This window comes from Pimephales promelas, chromosome 19 (genome assembly GCF_988280905.1).
Source record: "Pimephales promelas chromosome 19, fPimPro1.hap1.1, whole genome shotgun sequence".
NCBI lineage: Eukaryota > Metazoa > Chordata > Actinopteri > Cypriniformes > Leuciscidae > Pimephales > Pimephales promelas.
In genome coordinates, this window is record NC_142787.1 from 24,730,658 (window position 1) to 24,754,758 (window position 24,101).

The 24,101-nt window shown below is 39.3% G+C and overlaps 1 protein-coding gene across 8 annotated transcripts in view; it reads left to right on the forward strand.

Moving 5' to 3' along the window:
- Nucleotides 1–24,101, forward strand: part of cadm1a (cell adhesion molecule 1a) — a 257,858-nt gene that overhangs the window by 206,089 nt on the left and 27,668 nt on the right. For 4 of the 8 annotated variants that reach the window (XM_039693684.2, XM_039693687.2, XM_089123962.1 and 1 more), the window contains 3 exons: nucleotides 5,249–5,345; nucleotides 7,184–7,356; nucleotides 17,722–17,808. In XM_039693684.2, the coding sequence (XP_039549618.2) occupies nucleotides 5,249–5,345; nucleotides 7,184–7,356; nucleotides 17,722–17,808 (357 nt within the window). The remainder of the gene's footprint in view (nucleotides 1–5,248; nucleotides 5,346–7,183; nucleotides 7,357–17,721; nucleotides 17,809–24,101) is intronic. The other 4 variants (XM_089123963.1, XM_039693691.2, XM_089123964.1 and 1 more) reach the window with 1 other exon arrangement.

Consider the following 24,101-nt stretch of genomic DNA (forward strand, 5'->3'; position numbering starts at 1 on the left):
ATCTATGTGATATAAGTGATATCTTTGTTTATATTGTTTATTTCATTTTATTATGTGAATATTAAATAGTAATTTAAATATATTTAAAGTTATACACTGATGAGCCAAAACATTATGACCAGTCACAGGTGAAACAAATATCATTGACCATTTCCTAACAAGGCAACATTTTAAGGTCTGGGTATATTAGATAGTAAGCAAACAATCAGTTCTTATAATCAGTGTGTTGGATGGAAGAGAAATAGGCAGAAATAAAGATCTGAGTGACTTTTGCCAAATTGTTATGGCTAGTTGCCTGGGTCAGAGTACATCAGAAACGTCAAGGCTTGTGGATTGCTCCAAGTCAGCAGTGCTGAGAATTTACCAACAGTAATCTGAGGAACAACAAACCACAAAGCGGCAACAAGACTCATGGATGCACAAGGGCAACGAAAGCTTTCCCTGTTGACTCTGAACCAACTGAAGGTCTGCTGTGGCACAAGTCACACAGAACTTTAATGATGGGCAGAATGTCTCACAACACACAGAACTTGACCTTGTTCTAGCAGTGGAAGAAAATCGCTTGGTTCGATGAGTCCGTTTTTCTTTTACATCACGTGGATGTCCATGTGATGCTCTGGGGTAATGTTCTGCTAAATTTCCTAAACATTGTTGTAGGCTGGACACACCCCCTTTCAGCAGGATAATGCACCCTGCCACACCGCACATTGTTAAGGAATGAATTGAGGAACGTGATGAAAAGTTCAAGGTGTTGCTCTGGCCTCCAAATTCCCCAAATCTCAATTCAATTGAGCATCTATGAGATGTGTTGGACAAAAACAGTTGATCTTGGACTTGAAGGATCTGCTGCTAATGTCTTGGAGCTACTGTAAATACCACAGAGTCCATGTCTCTGCGGGTCGGATGTGGACAACCAACAGCATATTGGGCAGGTTTTCATAATGTTTTGGCTCATATGTGTATATTTGAGTAGATAATGGTGTTTTTTTTTTTTATATATATTTAATTACATGTTTTTTATGTACAATGTGACCGAGCAGAAGACAGTGTGACACCATTGGAAATTTTTTGATATAGAATTAGTATTGTTGAATTAATGTTATATTGTGGTAACATTATTATTCATTTAATGTCATAGTCATAGATAAATGTCTCTCTCTCACACTCACTTTTTGTAGTTAGTTGTTGTTGTTTTTGTTTTGTTTTACTTTTTTATCTTTGTCCTTGTGTTAAATCAGTCAGGTCTATCCTTTCCCTTGTGAGAGCAGACATTAGCCCAGCCATGTCACTTGGCCTGATGAAAGATTAAGTGTGTGTTTGCGCTTTGGTGATTCAGTCGTGACAGAGATTCTGTCTCTGATTTGATGAGAGCCTTGGGCACTGTCTTCATCCGAAGATAGAGATACAATTGTTTAAGATATTTTGTTTGGGTCCTCATCAAGTATATGTTTCTTGGTTATGCTTGCCTGCCACAGTGTTCACTGGAAAGACTGACTTTAACTGACCTTATTTTGCCAAAGACAACACTCTGGACGATCTCCAAAAACTGCATGATATTTGGGCTCTGGCTTTGGGCATTTACAGCAGAAAAAATGTAAAACCATTTTGTCTATGCTATTTAACTGGATTGTGTGCTCACGGGCAGCCTTTGTCATGCTCTGGGGAGAGCTGGTGTAAGAGTCATTGTCTGGCTCACTCTTCTTTCAAATTGTTCTGCTGAAACTGGGAAAACAATCAATGTTAAAAATCATTGAGTGAAGGCAGTCTTAATGGAGTACATTTTTGCAATAGAAAATAGAAAAACATTGTGGTGGATATTAAATAAGCCAGAAATATTGATAGCTACACAATGCAAACAGTCCGTGCAGTTCAGCAGCTTGAGGCAAATTAAAAGCTTCGCAATGGAGGTGGGAAGGAATGACAACAATATCTCGTGTCAATAATTGTGTTATTAGAATTAGAGTGACCTTTTCTGTCCGGCGCACCAGCTAGTGAGAAACCGGAGGCCGGTGGCGCTGCTTTCTGTGGATTTAAAGCTTGCGTGGCCAGGAGAGAGAGCTTTGGAAAGGAACTAATGTAAGAGGTAGCTTCAAAGCAAGAAACTTTCACTCAGAGCCTTTCATGCGAAGAGTTTGAAGATGACAAGGGGAGAAATAGAAGGAGTCTCCAGAGCTGAGACAAACAGGTGGATATTCCTCTTACAGAACTTCTGAGCGGGGCGCGCTTTTCTTTCTCTCTCACTTCAGACCAGGCTGTCCATCATGGACACAGAAATGTTAGCTCTGACAGGGTGTAATTTGGAAAGATAGAAGGCCAACAGATCACTTTTTGTTGATAGAAGAGGTCAAACAAGCATCAAGTGGGCGAAGCACTCAACAAATTTAGCGATTGCCAAAAAGCCAGTTGAAACATCAGTCCTGAAATAATGTGATAAATCATGTCAAGACTTTGACGTTTTTTTTGTTTTGTTTTTTTTTGTTGTTGTTGTTTTCTCGTGCACTTAAAAAAAATCCAAGAAAGTATGAAATCTTTGGGTCAAAGTGAAGTCACCGTTCACTCAAAATCCAGTCCATTCAAAAAGTGCAGTAAGAGCTGGTAAAATTGAAAGAGTGGGATCTGGGGGTTATTGTGGGCAACTTTGACATGGTTTCAGTAAAGTACTCTTTTACCCTTTGATTCCACAGGGACACTTAGCATTTCTCTCTTTCGATTTTTTTGTAAATTCCTTGGCCCTTATGCATGACCTGCATCCAACGCAAGGTCTGCTGCTTATCCTTATTTACGCATACTAATGACTTTGGACTATTTACATTACAAACCCACTGTTTTACATTAGTGCATGTCTACTGTTGCCAAGTGAGTGCAGTGATGTCATTAAAGTTAAAGCACGTGGGAGCAGCTCTAATATCTCCCGCACCTCTGTTGAACATACACATACTGCTGTCGCATAAGCATCTGTGGAATGCCACTTCAAGCTCCATTACTGGGAGAATATTAGATTTGGGTTCCTTTGAGAAACTAGAGGGCTGGATCCCGGCCAGCCCTGCAATGGAGTGGAGTACTGGAAAGGCATAGCTCAGCCATTACAACCTGTCAGTTTAAGAGGATGAATACCTTCAAGGAAGCAGCAGGAACCTCAGAGCACGCATCTCCTGTGGAGCCCACTTACATAAGAATGGTGAACTTGGCAAGCACACCACGGCCTCCTGTGAATCTTGGGAACTTTAAAGGGATAGTTCACTCAAAATCTGTCATTATTTACTCGCTCTCATGTCATTCCACATTTATCAATATTGAACACTGTTTCTTTGATTGTTTTTGTCAATACTGTTTTGGACGCCACTGACTTTCATTGTATGGACGAAAAATATTTTTTGTGTTCCACAGAAGAAAGTGTGTCATGCAACATGAGATGAATCTTTGACAATAAAACCAAGAACATTGAAAATGTAATTATGGTTCAACCAACTTCAAAATGGTTCTGGTACAGTCAGTAATATTTTTCTACCTGTTGTTCCTCCATTATGCCTAATGAAAGGACAGTAACACATTCTTGCCTCTCTGTACTTCTATGCTCTATTTTTGTGTCTTTTATGCTTTATTTTCTTGTTGCACTTAACACTTTGTATAATACAAAGGTTGCCGTTTCCTGTTTTTGCCTGTCGTGTCCTTACAGAAACACTCTCTGGCAAACAGGAACCTATTTAGTTCTTGCCTGATATTAGACACATTCTACAAAAGAAGCAGAGCAACAGCCTTGTGTAGTCCATTAAATGCCAAGGGTGCTAAATGTCTCCATGATTTTCTTATATAAGCTTTTTGCCATTACGTGTTATCATGTCATTAGACCGCCAGACAGACCGAACAATCTTTTTAGACATCAGAAATTGGCATACAGGTGTAATACTGTTATGCAAGGGGCTTACACAAATGAGCAGCGAATGACCGGCCTGCATGGATGTGCATGTCAGATAGAAGTTGAACAACTATGTGATTAAAGTCTAGTTGGCGTCGACTAGTCGCCGATGACGTCATTAATGATTAAATAAGCCTTAACCTCGAGCTGAGACCCCTGGTGCGCAGCTATGGCGTATGACACAGCACTGCCCACAAGGCTATTGCTCCTACATACATAACTGATCTTTTGTCTTTGGGTTTTTATGTTTCGAATAGATTTTTGCTCGTTCTAAATCAAATACAGATGAAGTAGCACAGTAAAGATTACATAAATTTAAATGCATTATAGAGAGCGTGTGAATTAATTCTGCCTGCCAGCATCCTTCTACTAATAGTGAAGCTGGGTTTTTTTACAAAGACGTATTTGCTCAAACTTTTCAGTTTTTATGCTATTTTATTGAAACAGTGATGACAATATTTTCTGTGCTACTGAATGTGTCTGCACGTGATGTGCGAGCTACTGTGTGCGTTACATTGTACGTGTACATTAAGCTGTTTAAAATGGGCGTTCGCCCAATCAATTTTGAGCACCGTATAATCAAACATATCTTGTGAATCGCTCTCCGAGTATACATTTATTTGTCAACTGTTGGAAATGGAGTGTAAAATTGTGCTACAGAGATTTCAAGCTTATAGTGTCATGGCAGTGCATTGAAGTCGACTAGTTTGTGCAACCCTTAATTTCGGATCCCCTCTGATGTTATTTGAGACACGCAGCGCTGGGTATTTCTACGTGAGAGAGCGTTAGTTATGTGTCCGACGTCAGTTTGAATGTCACCCCTCCTGCTGCACTGTACAAACACAGCAGGAAGTCTAATCCCGGCTGAATTGGAAAAGAACTGAGACTTGCCAAGGAGAAGTGCACTTTTCATGCTAAATGTAGCAGCGACGGCTGAGAGGCAAGGCTGACGCAAGGTGCAAAAAGCCAGCAGTTTACCTGCTGCCAGTCACTGGAGAATAGGACCATTGAGCGGCCAGTTATTTTAATAGAAATGAGAAAGGGCAGTACTTAGAGAGCAGAAAGGTCAATGCTGAGAGTTTGAATATGGACGTGCGTGATGTCATGAATTCTGACTGTATAAATGGCAAACATCAGGGTGTATTGATTGTTAAATGACTCTAAAGGTTAATAGAAAAAAAAAGCATGCACACATTTTGCATCAAGGAATGGTAATGCTAAAAGAATCGACTCAAATGGCTAAGAACAATCCAATAAGCGTTGAACGAAGCCAAGGCTGTGTAAAGTTTCATGGCACGAGACGATGATGTGCTTTACTTTTCTCCCCCGCAGATAAACCTGAGGTAAAGATCGTGGTGGAGTTTCCTTCGGGCCCGATTAGAGAGGGTGAAAATCTGGAGCTGACGTGCCAGGCTAAAGGCAAACCAGAGTAAGATGCATCTCTCTGCTGGATGTTCTGTTGGCAACATTTTTGCCATTTCAACACTTCATCTGCCATGGAAAATGAAATTTATAATGATATTTTAATTTAGTTGGTAATCTACATGGATTGGTAATATTTGATTAAAAATATATATTTTTATTTGGATTTCTCTATAACCGATTAAGACCAAAATAAATAAGTCATGTAGTCTCAACACGGCAAATTATAAAAGTGATAAAATTGAACGTATTTTTATTGATTGCCATATTTTTTTATATTCATTTTGTATTTTTGGGTCATATTTGGGTCAATTTTGCATATGCCCTTACTGCAAACAAAAATATACGTATATAGTGGCAAATAATATGCGCACATGAGCCAAATTAAAACTATGAATGTCATTACATGTAACAGAATATCAAACTAAGCGGCATTTGTTGTAAAAAAAAAATTAAGCACATGAACCTAAATGAAGTTATCAATGTTATTTCATGTAATGAAAGCCATTCAGGTGTTTTTACATTCTACGCGGCCCACAACATACCCAAACTGAAATGCTGCGGGCAGACAAGGCACCACCCGAATTCATTTAATAAAGATGAAAATACAATCAATACAGTGAGCAGAAAATTGGAAGTCATTTTCATTAAAGCTTGGAGAGGGGCTGCAGTCATTACTGTCAGACAGTGCAGGGCTTGGCTTGCCATCCCATTTGTATTCTCCGCCTCACGCCAGGTTCTCTGCAGCCCCTCCACTGTGTGTTTTTCCCCATGCCTTCCTCGCAATAAGGCACTTTTTCTAGGTCATTTCTCCCTTTCCATATCAGAAACATCTGCATCTTTATGCTACGCATGTATATTTAACCTCAGATTGAAACTCTTTGAGATTCCCCACTCGCTGCTCACCATCAAATGTTATTTTGCCGTCCTCAGTGGCCGAGGATCAACTGCTATTGAACGCGAACCAACCCTTTGTTTCGAAGGTGTAAAGATTTTTTTGTTTTTTGTCTTTTTTTCCTCTCTCCCCTTTCAAACAGAGAATAGTACGTTTAAACACAGACACAAAAACCAGAACAACAAGGGAAAGCCTCCTCAGATGCTCTTGGGAAATAACTACACTGCAGCAGTGCCATTGAAACTTCTGAGAGCCGAGCAGAGTTTAGAGCCTCTTTTATTTCTCCACAGTAGGTTTAGCTCATTCTGCTCATCACTGTGAAAGTAGAATAGGCTGTTGTGTGCTCGGCTCAGGTGTTTAGAGAACAAAAGGAGATAGCTCGCAGTGGCAGTTAATTGAGGCAGACAAGAGAAAATCACAGCCTTTCGCTTTTTGTTACTTTGCCAAAATGTTGTTCATTTGCCAATGCCGTAGGCTGCGACATTGGTCGAATCCCACAATCTGTGTTACTGACCACAACTGATCATTTTATTTATTTATTTTTTTCTGAGGGTTGGGCCCCGTAGCTGTTTCAGCCTTAAACAACACACATTTTAATATATTAACATGATAACAAAGAGCACACAAAAACCAAAAGTCGGATTTGCTGGATTCAGTCACAGTGCACAGATATTTAGCCTGCTGGAAAATTAAAAGAAACTATTCCCAGACTTCTACAATTGTGGTTTCCAGGAGAATTTCTAGCAGGGTTCCCCACATTCTCTGTCAATGCAATTTTAGTTATTTTAACCTTAAAACTAATTTAAAATTCCCTCTTATTTTTTACCATGGCCATTGTAATCCTGAGTGACCGGTCCCTTGACCAGAAAAGGCTGTGATATGAACCAGGCTTGATGGTCTGGCTGCACAACACTAGGCCAAAGTCATTTGTGCTCGGTCTCTCCATCCAGGCCTCAACAGGTGAATTGGGTGAGGGTCGAGGACGACGTGCCATCTCACGCAGTTATCACCGGCTCAGATCTCTTCATCGAGAACCTAAACAAGTCCTTCAACGGCACTTACCGATGTGTGGCGTCCAACTCTGTGGGTGAAGCCTATGATGACTACATCCTTTTTGTGCGTGGTAAGACCGACTAGTTTTGTCTCTTCAAGCTCTTGCTCTTTCACTCACTTCACCGCTCCATCTGAGTCATGGGTCAATAACATTGATTTCAATGACATTTCCTTTCCTCTAGGACACGTTCTAATCTGACCATTTTCCTCTCGGAATTTACTTCTGATATCTTTTGCTGCACTAAGCCTGTGGTGAAATTGCTGTCGTCCATTTTCAGAGTGTAACAATGGACTCAGAGCTATTTTAAAAAGGATTTGTGCTGCAATGAGGATCGTTAAGTGAACACATATACAGTTTATGTCAGTAGCGAGGGAAGCAAAGCCCAACTAATTCAGATTAATTTCAAGTCATTGTATCAAATGATACTGTGGATAAGCTTTAAAAAAAACAACTTGGTTTTTTTGTTTTTGTTTTTGTATGTGTGGGAACATTGCATGTCGTCGGTGGGTCGCCACAGAAACTTGGCTTCGCCCAGGTTGTGCGTGTTCCAAAAACTTGCCCCAGCACGAAGTGCAAATGCGCCAGTAATTGCGGCAGGCTTTTCACACGTTTCTCCCATGAGCAACTTGGCAGTCATTCCACGAGAAATTCATGACAGTTGAACCAACAGAATAGAAGAGAGAGTGGCATAGCCAGGTATGGTGCTGCAAGAGCTCAAATCCCTCCCCTATTAAAAACGGCATTGAAAATAACACTCTATCAGGACTTTTTATGACTTTAATATCTACACAATTCAACCACACATCTGACATTGGAATTGCTCATGCAGAAACAGGACTGCCTGACAGGGCTGTCACCATTTAATCTAGCATCATGCGTCTCCATTGTGTTAACAGAGTGACAATAAAATATATTAAACACAAACATACGTGCACGTGCATTCATAAAGACATCTGGGTACTCTAGTCTTATAATTATTCTCCCACAAATTAATAGGATGACATCTGCGTATTACAAACAGAGTGGCCCTGACACATTCAGCAAGACCCACAGCACTCTTCGCATACTTGGCATATTACGCAGTTCTGTCGAGGCACTGTTCAATTAAACGCTCTTACAGAGATGTTACAGGGAAGGCAAAATGAGCATTTAGCAATCTGTCTCAGTAAGGATACTTTTTCATACAGTCGGCATATGTAATGCATGGGTATTTGTGAAGCTATTCATGCATGGCCTTATGTAACCACTATAAGGGTTATTTACACTTTCAGCACTTATATAAAAATAAATCTAGATGCAATTCAAGTGGCACCGTTCTATCGTATACATCAACATAGTCTTGTTCCAGGAGGTCACATGATCACCATGCACATATTTGTTTTTAGTTGTTTCAAGACTGACTGACCAAATTTAGGCATGTGTATGCATGATTTATGCTACAAAGGGGCAGCTTGCTCCAGCACAAACCCTCTTTTGGTGTTAAACCAGTGTCAGGATTTACTAATAACATGCAGTGAACAACAAAGGCATGGACAGGGTTATTTTTGCGGCTGATCTTATTGCATATGCATTTGTAGGAGTATCTCTTTCAGGTGCAAAATAAATAGGAGAAGGCTATTTAAATGAATCATGCGAGGTGATTTACTGAGGTTTGCGCTAGTCAATTTACTGGTATTTGTGCCATCATTTAATGTCTAAAATCCAGATGCCAATTTGCACTGCTCTTGGTAGATTGCGTTGGTCATTATGGAAATGATCCGGCCGCGTCTGTGTTGTTTAATTTGCACTTCTTCCATAGATCATGCACCAAACTTTCCACTCCCATTGACGCTTTTTTGCAAGTGCGCTCACGCTAATTTGCCGTTTATTAAATCTGGCCCAAATGTTTAGATAAGCAATTTAGTATCTACAAAATTTGAACAGTTTGTTTCAGTTTAGACACTTTAATCAGTTTTTGTTAAAGAGTTTGGACATTTCATTTGTTTATTCGTTCAAGTTATCGTAATCATGCAGCTTTAACTTAAAGGATTAGTTCACTTTTGAAAAAACTTTTGCTGATAAATTACTCACCCCCATGTCATCCAAGATGTCCATGTCTTTCTTTCCTCAGTCGAAAAGAAATTAAGGTTTTTGATGAAAACATTCCAGGATTTTTCTCCTTATAATGGACTTCAATGGGAGCCAGGTCCAACCGAGGTCCAAAAGACAGTTAATAACAGTTTCAGATGCAGCTTCAAATGTCTTTAAACGATATCAGACGATGAATAAGGGTCTTATCATGCGAAACGATCGGTTATTTCAAAGCTTATTCCAAAAATGTAACTTTTCTAAGGACAAATGCTAGCCTTTCTCCATTATGTGAGGCGCGTTTGCAACGTCACGTAATACGTAATTACGTTCAAAAGGTCACGGGCGACGTAGCCGGAAGTACAGAATCAAAATCGTCCGACATCGTTGTTTTACCTTTTAATTCCTTTTTTGTAAACGCCGTTTGAGTTAGTTTTCACGTTCAACCTATGCGTTCAACTTGTAAACACTCTGACTCTGTACTTCTGGCTACGTCGCCCGTGACCTTTTGAACGTAATTCCGTATTACGTGACGTTGCAAACGCGCCTCACAGAATGGAGAAAGGCTAGCATTTGTCCTTAGAAAAGTTACATTTTTGGAATAAGCTTTGAAATAACCGATCGTTTCGCATGATAAGACCCTCATTCATCGTCTGGTGTCGTTTAAAGACATTTGAAGCTGCATCTGTAACTGTTATAACTGTCGTTTGGACCTCGGTTGGACCTGGTTCCCATGGAAGTCCATTATAAGGAGAAAAATCCTGGAATGTTTTCATCAAAAACCTTAATTTCTTTTCGACTGAGGAAAGAAAGACATGGACATCTTGGATAACATGGGGGTGAGTAAATTATCAGCAAAAGTTTTTTCAAAAGTGAACTAATCCTTTAACATTTATTTTTTATCTTTATTTATTTAATTGGGTGTTCATAATTAATTGGGTGTTAATTTATTTAATTGGATGTGCCACCTCAGTTCAAAAGGGCACACCTCTCCTGTTCCACAGTGTCCGCTTGTGAATGAGCTAGAAAGCATTCGGCGCATTAGAGTTGATATCAGATTCTTGATTTCTGGTAGCAGAGCTTCCTGGGCCCTCGATAGACAGCCAGAACAGATGTACTGCGGAGGCAATTTTTCTCTAATGCGTTTGTTCCCCAACTGTTGTGAAGCTAAGTGATGGAGAACACTTGGAGGGTGGCTGGCACTAAACTGGTTATGGGGAAAAAATACATTCCCTGAGACACTTTTCCAAGGCCCCCATCCCAGCATGCCCCTGCGGGGGAATGAGATCTAACACACCGGCCTGTAACAAGTTTACAGAGCGCCTCTAACCTAATAAAGACTACCTTTGCCTTCACAGCCCTGGCCTTTAATATTGCGCACTCCTCCTCTGCCTGTCACCCTCGCTCACGTTTCCTCTTCGTAACAATTCCTCCATGCTTAGAGGGCTTTCCTTTGGTATCTCACAGCCTCCCGGTAAAAATCGATCACGGCAATACACTTCCTTAACCGCGCTTAGAGTCCCATACTGAACCCAAACACAAACATAATTTTGTTCTCTTGGTGGGTCAAGAATAAGAGTTCCCACAATAAAGTGTTTTCCGACCTAGAAAAGTGTATGTTCTGACCTAAAACATTACATTTATTTGGCTAAATAATTCTCTTGGATAGAGTAAAACTTTAGCAAGTCAGTCTGATTTGTTGCATTCTTTTCTTCAATGAATCTGTCATATTGACTCACAGATCGGTCTGATTTTTAATTGTATCCAATATTCTCAAATGACTAAAACGGTCTTGAAAAAGAGGTCAGAAAGTGCGGGACCCTGGGGAATGTGTTTGTGGTTATGGAAATGTACATCTGATCACAGACCAAAGTAAAGCTTTGGACTGTGCTTCTGATGGAATCCCCTGTGTGGTTGTGCAAATAGCAAGCATAAACAGATATTTGTTTTTGTGTAAATCTAAATCCACAATCCTCACACAGTGTAGATTCAACACAGTTTGCTGAAAAAACACATCGCATGGAGATTGATAAACAGCCTGAATTTGTGACAATCCTCAGACTTGTTTGAGGTACCTAATTGTCCCTTATATCCAACAACATGTGTAGCTGAAGACGAGTACTGAGAAAGAACAGCTGGAGGAACAGCAGTCTTTCTAGCAGTGCATGTAACTCGAGAAGATCCAGCCTCGGTCCAGCGAGCTGAACATATGTAGGGAAAGAAAAAAAAATACAATGCACTGCTGTCACTGCGGGTCCAATCCCATCCCTGCGCTGTAATAATGGAGCCGTAAATCACTTCTTTCGTACTTTCCCTCAATTCTTAAAAGCTCGCTTACTTTTATTCAATTTGTCACATCAGTGTTTCCCTCACAATTCATCGTATTGGTGACGTGCACATTTAAAAGTCAGATTGCCCTGATACATTTCACTGCTGTCAAACACAGCCTCGGCAGCCGGCCGTTCAGAAAACTAGTCATCTGTGAATTCAGACATGCAGATATGCCGTATTAGAGTTGGCAATGTAGAACTGTTCTACTGGATGTGTGAAGATGAAAGCATGCAATGCAAATGACGTGCATGCTTTCGTATCTAAGCTCAAACAAGAACATCTGAACTGTCATGCACATTGATGTGAAAGTACGAAGTTTCATAAGCATGGATAATTTGTCTGAACTTTGTGAAAGAAACAACTATGCAACAGTTAACAAGCTGTGTGTGTATTTTAATTATATTAAAGTAATTAAATTATATTATATATAATATGTATCCTAATCATGTAATTTTTAATTTCAAAACAAATGATATGTTTCCACTTTATTATTAATTAATGTATTATTAGTATTAGTATTAGTATTATTAGTAGTAGTATTCAAGTTGCATTCATAGAATTGACTTCAGAGTCTTGTTTTTTAGTTAAAAAATGTTTTGGTTAACTTTTTTTTTTTCAAAACGTTTTAATATATTGTATAATTATTATTGTTATGGTCATTCAGTTGATTCCAATTTGTGTCTGCTCCACATTAGAAGGATTAAAAATGTAATATACTAAAATGTAATACATTAGCGTCAATATAACACGCTTCGGTTATGGGTAGGTTTAGGTCTGGGGTAGGGTTAGGGTTAGACCACTAGGAGGCGCCTTCTTCCCCTATATTAATCTGTGTCTCATATTGACACTAAAGGGTGCCATGTGCGTTGGATGTATACGCATTGTCAAAAGCGTCAATATATGACGCCATGGGATGAGAACGGCTGTATATTTACTACACCATAATACATTATTCACTGTAGGACACAGTCAACATTAAATTTAATGAATTGACTTTATTCATAAACACGGATGCACAACTCTTTGTCTTTTATGGAATAGATGCTTTTTACATGTTTTGTGGGAGTTTTCATACTGTTGGCTTGCTTGTAATTATTGAGAAACATAAATCTCTCATAACATGGTTCAGCTGGCAGATTGGATGGGTGCTTTTTTTAAGTGCTTTCATGTGTCATGGCTCAAAGGCAGAGGAGCCTCTCCCATCCACACCCATTTCATCCCGTCTGCCAGAGTCATTAACAAGGGCCATCTCCTAAGCCCTCCCTTTATTAGCCTTTCATTGGAGTTGATCGTTTCAGTGCTGCTGCCAGTGTCAGATTTGCAGGTACTTGTTATTTTACGCTGTTCACTCACTTCTCGTTCATTGATTCTATAGAGAGGAGGAATGCGTAGTCTATGGAGGAGGAATGCACTCTGATTGAATTTATGCTATAGCAAGGAAATGACACTTTTGCCATTTATTGGTGCAATTAACCAGTAATATTAGACAGTTGGAAGGAAGTCCATGCATTTTGCATAGGTTTCCCCCCTGTAGCCCTCAATCGGGTCATGGGGTCTATACGACCCCAATCGACTTTTTTTACTTAATTAAAAAAATGTTCCCTTCATCTCAGTAGAATAAGATTTTGTGACCTTTCATACATTATCTATCTATACACACCAAAAACTGGGCTTGATTCGGTTGTTCTGAAGGTATGTAAAAAAAAAAATTTTTACACTTCTGGTCAATATGACTCCACATTGAAATGAATGGGAAATGTGAAAAAACTAAATATATTTTCTTCATGTGTCAAAAAAAAAAAATCTGGCATAAATCTGAATTTTTTTACACAGAAATTAAGGCCTAGTAATAGAGCATAAATGCAATGTATCATAAAAAAATAATATTTCATATGCAAGCTAATGGTGTAGTTAAGGAATTGTGTGGTATCTGGATACAAAAGTACTTTATATCTCCAAAAACAAAGCATTAATGAATAGATGAGAAGTAAAGAAAAAAAATGATATATTATTTGTATGATTAAAAATGTATATTTTTTTGTATAATTACTCAATCAATTGTTGGGGTCGTATAGACCCCGAAGCCCAGAAGAGTAAAGAGGAAAGAAAGTCCATTTAAAGGCTAGAAATAGCATCTGATAGCTATTTTCGAAAGCTTTTTTAGTCTTTTTTCAAGAACCATCTAGTGAAAATACAGTGTACAGTTTAAGGACCACTGCTTTAGTTGTTAGTGTGACTTTATACTTGTGTTCCAAACCTAAAGCTGGCATATAGCCCCACATTATCATATGCATTACAATACTTGTGTTAAGCTCCCTCCCCTCCTCTTGCTAGTTTTGCAACAGAAAGCGAAAATCTCCTTGAACAAACACGCAAAGCTGCCTGATGACAGAAGGTTGCTGATGGGCAAATCAACAGCCCTGAGCGCCCATTGCTAATCACACTATTACTCATGTGTGTTTTTCCCTCTCCGTGTCGTTCCTGAATGACTGTTATCCGTTAGGAGTCCCAGGACATGCCAGGAAATGCCATGCCGATTAAAGTGCTCATCTAGTCAGCTCCTCGTGTGTACCACGCTCTCCTGATACCCTTCCATGTCTCTGCGAGCCACTCATGCGTTGGTCCGCATCTCATTTGGGAGATGCAGCGTTTTAGCAAGTGGCTCAGCGAGGGAGAGAGTAAAATATGAGTTCTCGTTCTAGCGTTAGCCTTTGCGTATCTGGGGAATCAGTGTAACCGGGAGTATTTTGCAGTGTCCCGGGTTTAATGAGCCTGCTATACGCACACACACACACACACACACACTCAAGCCCCAGCCCGTCGCTATGATTCATAATGTGCCGTTATAAACACACGCTGGGATGACATGGCAGGTATGTGCTGTGAAAGTCAATAAGCCTTGATACACCAAGGCATCGGGTTGCCTTCTAAAAAGACATCCTCTGAAAAATGTACAAAATTGGGCTGTTTCTAAACGCAGCGAGTTATAGATCCAATCGGCCTGCCAAGTTTTTAATGAGCTATTGACATCTGTGATCTCAAACATCTGTTGGGCATTCACAGTTCATAACGGTGTGGCGCCAATAAAGTTGCCACTCCGCTGAGTCGGATATAACCGAACGCGTGTTAAGTAGGGGTTTCGCGCTCTGCCGTCTTTCTTTATTAAAACATTTATGTATCTGCTAGTTCATACAGCATTAAGCTTCCCAGACTCAGCACACATTATTTAATGCAAATGCAGTCTATAGTGGCTATCGATCAAATGCGCTGCTGCTTGTAAAGTGAGCTATATTGCTCTTCGTTAGACTGTATTTTTCATGCTTGACTGCTCTCTGAGTTTCCTGGGTCAGCTGTTTCCTTTCCCCTTTTTGCCTCAGGATATTAAGGATGACCAAGCGTGTCAAAATATTAAACATTTCAGCCCATGTCCTTTTAGAGAGATGCATGATTGTGTTTAAATCCCGCACAATTTAGCAGGTTCGCTCTGTTCTCTGGTATACGGGTGCAAATTCGTCATCTTCTGCGGGAGAAATCAACATGGCTCTGCACTTCTGGAAGATGTCCGGGAGAGAAATTTTCACCTAGCTGCGATTGCCTTGTGAATCAGTGTAGTTTGAGACAGGTAACAACTTACGGCTGACATCCCGTGATCCATTATGGTTTTTTATTGGCATGCCAAACATACAAATCTTTGAAAGCACCTTTTCCATCAGAAAGTGCAGTAAAGCAGTCACATCCGCTCCTGTCTCTTAAAGAGACGGACAGGGTGCAGTGGTGTGGGTTTTGTGAAGAATAAATGTGCTTGCTTTTTGTTTAATCATTTTATAGTTCATTATTTATAGTTATCTTTTAGTAAATACAAATTACACTAGCTTTCAAACATTTGGGCTCAATACGATGTTTCTTTTCTTATTTTTATGATAATACTTTCAGCGAGGATGATCAAAAGTGACATTAAAGGCATTTACAATGTTACAAAATTTCTCTATTTCAAGTAAATGCTGTTCTTTTGATCTTTCTATTCATCAAAGAATCCTGGGGGGATTCTTTGACAAATCATCATATCAGAATGATTTATGAAGGATCATGTGACTGAAGACTGGAGTAACAGTTATTTTAAGGTTGTAATAGTATTACATTTTTAAATGAATATATCGAATAAATATAGCCTTAGTTGTTTATAAGAGAGTGTATGCCCCGGTTAAAATGGTGCTATTAAATATTAATATTTGTGAAAGACTTAGTTTGAGTGTTATAGTGGTCAGGGCTATCAGATTAATAGCATAATTGCATATCAAATCAAAAATATCATTGTTGTTGTCAGGAATAATGTGTGTAAAGTCTGAGTGGGACCTGTTTTTGTTTTTCCCCCAAACTCAGTGATATTATTTGCATTACTAGTAACATTTACTATTTAGTATTACATTACTAAAGAAAAATCCTGATCACCCCACCATTTTGCAAGATGTAAACAACACTGGTCCAGAAGCACTTCCTGTTTCAGTTTTTTAATACTACATAAAAGCTGGGATAAAATACAACCAACAGAACATGTAAAACTCAATCAAAAAGTTAAACAATATCTTTAAGATGTTTTCTTTGCATGTGAAATAAAGAAAACAGTTACAAACTGAAACAGGAAGTGGTTCTGGACCAGTGTTGTTTACATCTTGCAAAATGGTCTATATTTGTATCTGTGTTTTTGTTTTTCTCATGAAGTGAAATGATTACATTTCTTTTGGACCAAGGTAAATGTATATGAGATATAACTCATATTAATCTCTCTAAATAGGTTCACATGCACGTCTACTAATAAGTTTAATTTCGGTCTGACTAAAACATCTTTTTAAAAGGTCACGCGAACACATTAGCCCGATGTGAGACAATTAAACATTGTGAGTGTATATGTGGACAGACTTGAAGCAGTATTATTACGACTGTTAATTTAACAGGGGTGAATATGGCCTTAGCAAGTGTTTAAAGCAGAGTTAAAAGGCCTGTATGGCATGACACTCAATACATAGCTGCCATTTTCTGAGTGATCTGTGTATCGATGGAGGCAGAGCGCTTCATCCTAATGGATGCTTATCATTAGAGAGTGGAAGCGTTTCTGGGCTCCCACCTAGCTCTTTTGATGGAGCACAGACAACAAAGTGGGGAGGGGAGACGGCCAACCAATCTCCCCCACCACAGATGTTAACACAGTGGTATCTGTCTGGGCGCGCTGGGCAAACAGTGGCGCGGGCCGCGTCACTTTTCACGGCTGTTATCTCCCATGGCCGCACGCCCTCCTTTCCCATTCCTCATTTCATTAATGTTTGCCTGTTTGTCTCTCCGTGAAAAATCCTGATCACCCCACGCGCCGGACTGGCTAACGCTCCCGCTGGGTTAACTCGCCGACATCAAACACGCTAAGCCTGTCACGACCGCCGCTGCTGTCTCTGGGTTCTATCAATATTGCGTCCAGCACTCCACACTCCAAATTGCTAAATCAGAAGCAACATTAGTGGATGAAAAGGGGGAAAGCGGCTAATGAAGTGTGAAAATGCAAAAAACAAACAGGAGAATGTATGCCAGGACCCCTTCTGTGTGTCATCGCTATGGTCATTTGTTAGCATGGACATTTTTAAATGCATAACCATCTGCATTTGATGTTTTCCTTCATTTCGAATCATTCCCTCATGTCATCATTTCATTTTTGTTCAGTTTCTTTTAATTGTTGTTAAATGCTGTTTTATTCTATTTCCCAAACATTAAATCAGCAGTAAATGTCCACACACACACACACACACACACACAATAATATTACCTTGCGTAATGACTTCTTCACCAGAGAGTAATATTTCATTTTGTACAGTAGTTCTGCTTGATAATTCACTAGTAGTTTATAGACTTATTTGCCATCTGTGGAGTAAAGCTACACATAACACACATAAACACAAAACAGTTCATTGTTGTTGATTTGATCATGTTTGGTTTCGTTTTTTCCTGATTTTCCCCGTATGTCATGTTTTTTTGTTGTGTTTTTCCATCTAGATGCCCTTACCACAACCCCTAAACCCACAACCACCACCACCACCACCACCATCTCCGCCACAACCTCCCCTCCAGACATCATACAAGGTATGGTATGACCTCCATCCACCTGCTCAACCTGAGTGTGTTTGTGTGTGCGTGTGGATGACAGAGAAAAGGAGAGAGACGGATAGACCGCCAGCAGCTAGCCAGGCCTGATAAGATTCTCTCCCAGATAATGAGAGGACCGTGTCCCATGTGAGACCGGGCCAGGGCTGGGCCGACTCGCAGCTCTGTCGGTGCCACATGTCAGAGCTGGCTCTCTTCACAATTCTCTCAAATTTTAGCCCGGTTCGCTCCTTTAGCGACCTAATCTTATCAGGATCTGGCGCTGTACCCAGGCCTGTCTGGTGCAGGGATTACAGAACCCCCTTTATGTTTCCTGTGGGCTGACAATGGCGGCAGAGTCTTTGTGGCCAAGAGGAACCAGGATCAAGCATGTACATGTTTGGATTTCTCAGCTACCGAGCCAACTACATCCGACTGCACAGGGATAATGATACCGAAATTATGTTTGTTTTTTTCGTGATTGTTTCATTATATCCAATCGCTGTCCGTGCTACTCTTATTATTATTTAATCTGGTATCCAGTAGTGTATTATCACATTTTTTTTTTTTTTTTTTTTTATCCAAAGCAACTTAAGGAATTTCTTAGGAACCATGGTGTTGAACCAATTTGATTGTCTCCTAAAAGTCATGTTTTTGGTGTAAAACATGGTACAGGTAGATGTCCCTCATTCTCTAATAATCACAAACTTCTGGGGCTAATTGCAGCTACTATTAGTGTTCTAGTCAAGACCACCTAAACCGAGGGCAAGACAAGACAATGGCAGGGCTTGACCAAGGCAAGGCCAGGACCAGACCAGCACTCCTTAAATTAATCTAAAACATCCACATTTACTGCGTTAGAAATGTCTTATATTTCATACAGTTAGAAGAATAAAGAGCTGTAATCAATCGAATGAAATCACTAACAACAAAATTCATCTTTGCACTGTTGTAGAAAGGGGTAGAAACGGCATCTGAATTGGTACAATTACTGCATTGTTTTACAAATAAAATTTTGTTTAATGAACATTTGTACAAAATCAAACATTATGTTTGCAATTGTGCTCACATTCGTGAGAATAGCTCTCTTGTTCTTGTGATATTGCTTCATTATATCATGTCATAATTTAAAAAAAGATAACATACATGCAATCATATTTCGAATTGTGTGGGCGTTTGTATTTAATTTGACAATCCCTATTTCTGACCCGCCACAACAGTAACAAAAAAAATAATAATGTTAGCAATAATTTATTGATTGCTTTGGAAACAGGAGGTTTTACATTTAATTACATTAATGTTCACAAATAAATCAGAAAAGCACTGGAATTTTGGTGAAATCCTGCATTTGTGGTCTTGAGATAAAATCTGAGTACTCTTAGTCTGAGATCGAGACAAGGCCGAGTACAAAGACGGTTGATACATGATGAAACCTTTGAAAAATGTTCTTGAGACCAAAATCGGTCTGTTAAGATTGCATTTTAAGAACTATTCTGTCCACAGTCTTACTTTTTCAGATTCAACTTAGACCCATGTACCTTTTTATGTAACTGACTTAAAAAGTTGAAACCCGGTTTCACCCTCACTTGATTCTATCGGATACTGGTGCGTTTGCATTCGTCTTACATCATCACCAACATGCACGCCGCATGGGATACAACAAAACTCGGGTCAATATATTGTGTTTTTTTATTAATTTTGTTCCATTATGCACAGAACAGTGACGCAAGCACACCTCCGTGTACTGTATGTGCGTAAAATGAACGTAGATGTCTGTTTCTTGCAAACATACTCTCTTGAGGGGACGGCTGATTACGAGCTATTCATTTGCAAGTCAGTTTTACTTTTCTCTACTAGTACGTTAATGATATAACTGCTTTAATATTGATTACTTTGCTCTTGAAAGAAGCTTCTTATTCACTGCATTTATTTGCTAAACTGATTTACATGTTTATCAATTCATTACAGTATTCAACATTTGAAGTGGATCAAAAAAGTTGTCAAAGTTGTCCTAAGACAAGAATTATTGTTGTATAACTTTGATGAAAGCTTTTGATCCACTTCAAATGTTGACTACTATTTTTGTGTAAACCGTGATTTTTATTTATTTCAGGATTCTTTGATGAATAGAAAGTAAGCGTATGAATTGAAAGTAAGAATCCGACGCATTTTAATAAACATTTAACATAACCCCAAACATTTTAATGGTTGGGTACCAAGCAGATGGCTATATGGTAATTTTCAGGCAGTTTGTTTACGTGCTATGATAAAGTGCCCTCTGTTAACCCTAAAGAAATTGGACATAAACTGCAGGAAGCTTGTGCTTCATTTAACAGCATCTAAATAGTTTCTGCTTTGATTCAAAAAAGACAGATGCATCATGACTCGGGGGGACAAATCTATGCATATGGCCCGACCACGGACCACGCTTAGAAAACCGGGCGTACAGCCACGACGTCGTAGCTACAATGAACTTTTTTTTTTTTTGCACCGGGTTCGTCTGAACCTGCTTGTTTTATAATTGAGTAAACTCCGACTGCGGGGTCGGCTCTGTTGCCGAACGATACCAATGCCCCTGCGATACTGACCACTGCAAGCTCATTAGCTACTCTAATCCACTCTACTCAACATAAAAAGCACACAAAAGCTAATACGGCCCCAGATGATGGAAAGCTAAATCAATGTTGCTGCTGGTTTCAATCTCTGAAAGAGAACCTGATGTAATTTGCTGCCTGTAATGATTGTGATATTGAAGCAACCGATTGAGATCGTTTTACTCTGTTTTTCTCCTTCCTCAAGGCAATTCTTTATATTACAGTGAAAACCGTGCAGATTGCTAGAGATGGGGCGCCGCGCTCTGTTGTGTACTCGCGAAACCGAGCGGGAGCGGCCGCCGGTTACGTGAGCAATCACAATCTTGGACTGACTTGTGCGGATGATTTGAGAGAATCTACAAAGGGCTGAGAAATGAATCGGCCGTGATTAGGCTACATGATTGTGTTTAATGAAAGAAGCGATGACGCATACTAATGAGACACACCCTCTTTCCTCATTAACGAGGTGAATGAATCTCGTTAACATCGCTGCCTGCTGCACACTTTGAAATCCTCCAGAGGTCCAACCCGCAGGCATGGCTGTGGATAAACGGCCCTGATAGGGAAAATATTATTCAATTACAGTTATATTGCGCTGTTTGTGTGAAACGATTCCAGCACAGCCGCGGCTCCGGATGCGCTTCCCAAATGCCGAGCCGCACAGACCTATAGCTGTGATATATCAGGCTGCGTTTTTATCGCTTTTCCCTTAAAGCATATCCTATTATGCCCATGTACTTCAATAGGAAGAGTGGGTCCTAAGCAGCCACACTGCTCCCTCCTTCTGCCGATTTCATTTATCCTTTGGCTGGATGTGTATAGTTCAGGAACACCACATGAATTTATCAGTCCACTGAGATGGAGGCCACTTAGAAATTTAATACATTTTTGATAAACTATATACAGCTAAAGCTATAAGAGAAATGGAATGAGCTATACTGCACTTTTAAAAAATCTATTAAAGCCCTAACGCAAGGCTAAAGTGCTCCACAGCTTCAGGAGGTGACATTTAGAGATGACTAAATTGCCATTTACACTGAAAAATAAATGGCTAAATGGAGGGGCCTTGCTTGCCACCATACGCAATGGGGACAGATGTCATTAATTTCTATTTGTATTGCCTTTTTTTTTCCTCTGATAAACACAGCTCAGAAATGGATGTTTATCGATATTTCTGAGAGCTCTTTTATTTCCCACAAAGCTTTTGCAAATTTGATCAAAGATGAGGCCCTTCTTCCTCTGCCGCTTTCTCTCTGGCTGACAACACAATCTGTCCTCCATCTCTCTCTTCTCCTCATTTGCTCTATCTCTTTCTGTCCATTTATCTATCTGTGACTTTGAGCCGCAGTGAAAATGGAAGACTGAACGAAGACTCTGAAGGAGTTGTTTAGTCCTCACATGTCCCCCATTTTCCCCCAACTAATGTATTTATTTTTGTAGCCAAACCCCACAGTCTGTAATTCAGAGCTCTGTAATGCCTGGTTCAGATTACACGGATTACACAGGATTGACAGCCCATACTGTCCTCTTCGAGCAATCCAGGAACGTGTCCATTGTCGGGTTTTCTTCCCTTTTTTACTTTTTTTCTGAACACAGTACAATACAACACTCACCGCTTCATCCATCGTTTGTTTACGTTCGTTTCCGGAAGTCACTCGCTACTAGTTTCGCCTTTTCGATGACATCACGCGTGCCATTAAAGACGGCATGCGATGACTGGTTAGGAAACAATGTGTAGTCTGACATGTGTCTTGTCGACGACACAACAAGATTTTAGGAGTCAAAATTGCGTAATCTGACACAGTGACTATCGTAACAGACAAAAAAAAATCGTGTAATCTGAGTGAGAGGCTCATAAGAATGAGATCCTCCATTTCTGACCACTCTCTCCCTCACTGTTTTCTTTTATAGTCTATCTCTTCCTCTTTTTCTATTTGAGATTGAGGTCAGAAATTGACATCAGCAGTTCTGTTAAATGTGTTAATGCAAATGACCTTTGTACTAAATGTCTTACAGTTAGTGAAACTTTAGTTAATTATTATAACATTAGAAACTAGATTTACATTTTTAGCAGAAAATCAATTATCCTGCCTGTGTAAAAATTGGTACCTGGGCTGGTTGCTTGGGTGCTATGTGTGGTTGCTAGGTGATTGCTTACTGGCCCAAGTTAAAACATATGATATTCTGATCCATAGATGTGGCTCAGTCTTATCTTCAATATCTTTAGTCGGTCACGTTATAGTTTGGGGTACACATTTTTACTTTTACTGTAACTATGCATTTTGTCTCAATAAACTGTTAATTTAGAGAATTAGTGATAATTGTCCTAGCAGCACAGAAAAGCATTGCAATATGCTATTAAAAGTAGCTTTTTAAAAAGGCTTTTTATGTAAAATAATGTATATTTCTTTGTGTACCAATCTAAAGCAAATGCCATATTCTGGATAGATGGCAAAAGGCACAGCCAAAACAATTGTTGCCTCATTAATGGCATCCGTGTCCTTGCTAATAAAACACTGGTGATTTTTTTTTTTTTTTTGTACTTGATGAAAGAGCATAAATGAAGTCTGGTTCATTTTAGCAAGTAACAAAAAAAACTAAAATCTAGGTAAGAGGGAGGAGAAAATAGTGCTTTTGTCAGGGCTTAAATTGCATAAACACCATCTGGTAAACTGATTTTGGAATTGAACAAATGAATTGCCCAGCAAAAGCACTTGCACATAAGATAGAAGTCCATTTTTCTCCCTGTCTGATTCCCGCAGCAGAATACAAGCCAGACAAAGAGAGATGGCTCGCTGGCAGAGAAAAGGCTAATTCACTAAAGGTCAATTGCATTACCACAGGGAAAACAACCACTGCAGTGCTTTGATACACAACCCAGAGAGACCATCCCCTAGATTTTATTGCACTTAGCGTCATGCAAACACAGAAATGCTCCCAATAAGTCTTTTTTTATGTAGAGGTATATTGTTATGGGAGCTATGATTACATTCTATGATGGCTAACTGGAGATAGGCTGGTAGAACGGCAGAGAATATTCAGACATCACAGGCTGCCTAAACACACATAGTAATAATACACACTCAATTAAAAAAAAAAAAAAAAAAAAAACCTTTTGCATTGCTCATCCCAGTCAGTCACATACTCAAACAGGTGCTTAATGTGTTAAGCAGCAGATTATACCAAGAACACGTTCATTCTTTATTGGTTAAATGGGATATATAATGTAAATATACAGAGTGTGCTGAGAAATCATGGTAGGTGTCGTTGGACACAATTGCCGGCAATTGCCAATGGAAACAATTGACAGTTGCGCGATTATAGATATATTTATATATATTCATTGATATGAGGACATTAGATAATTTAAGCATGCAAACCTCACCATCTGTCTCTTACTTATGATCCTACTTTGCTTATGATATGTAAAGCGGTAGTTCCCACCAAAATGAAAATTGTCATCATTTACTAAACTTGTTGTCCCAAACCTTTTATATATATATATATATATATATATATATATTGCATTTGATGATGTATTGTCCAATTTTAGTGGGATTTTCAGATTTATTTAGCATTTTGGTTCAGTTTAATATTATTAGTGTAATAGCTGACAACTTTCAAGAAAACAATTTTCAGTGCCCTTAAAGGGTTTACATAAACAGCTTTAATTAAGCCTTCCAACACAATAGATTCATC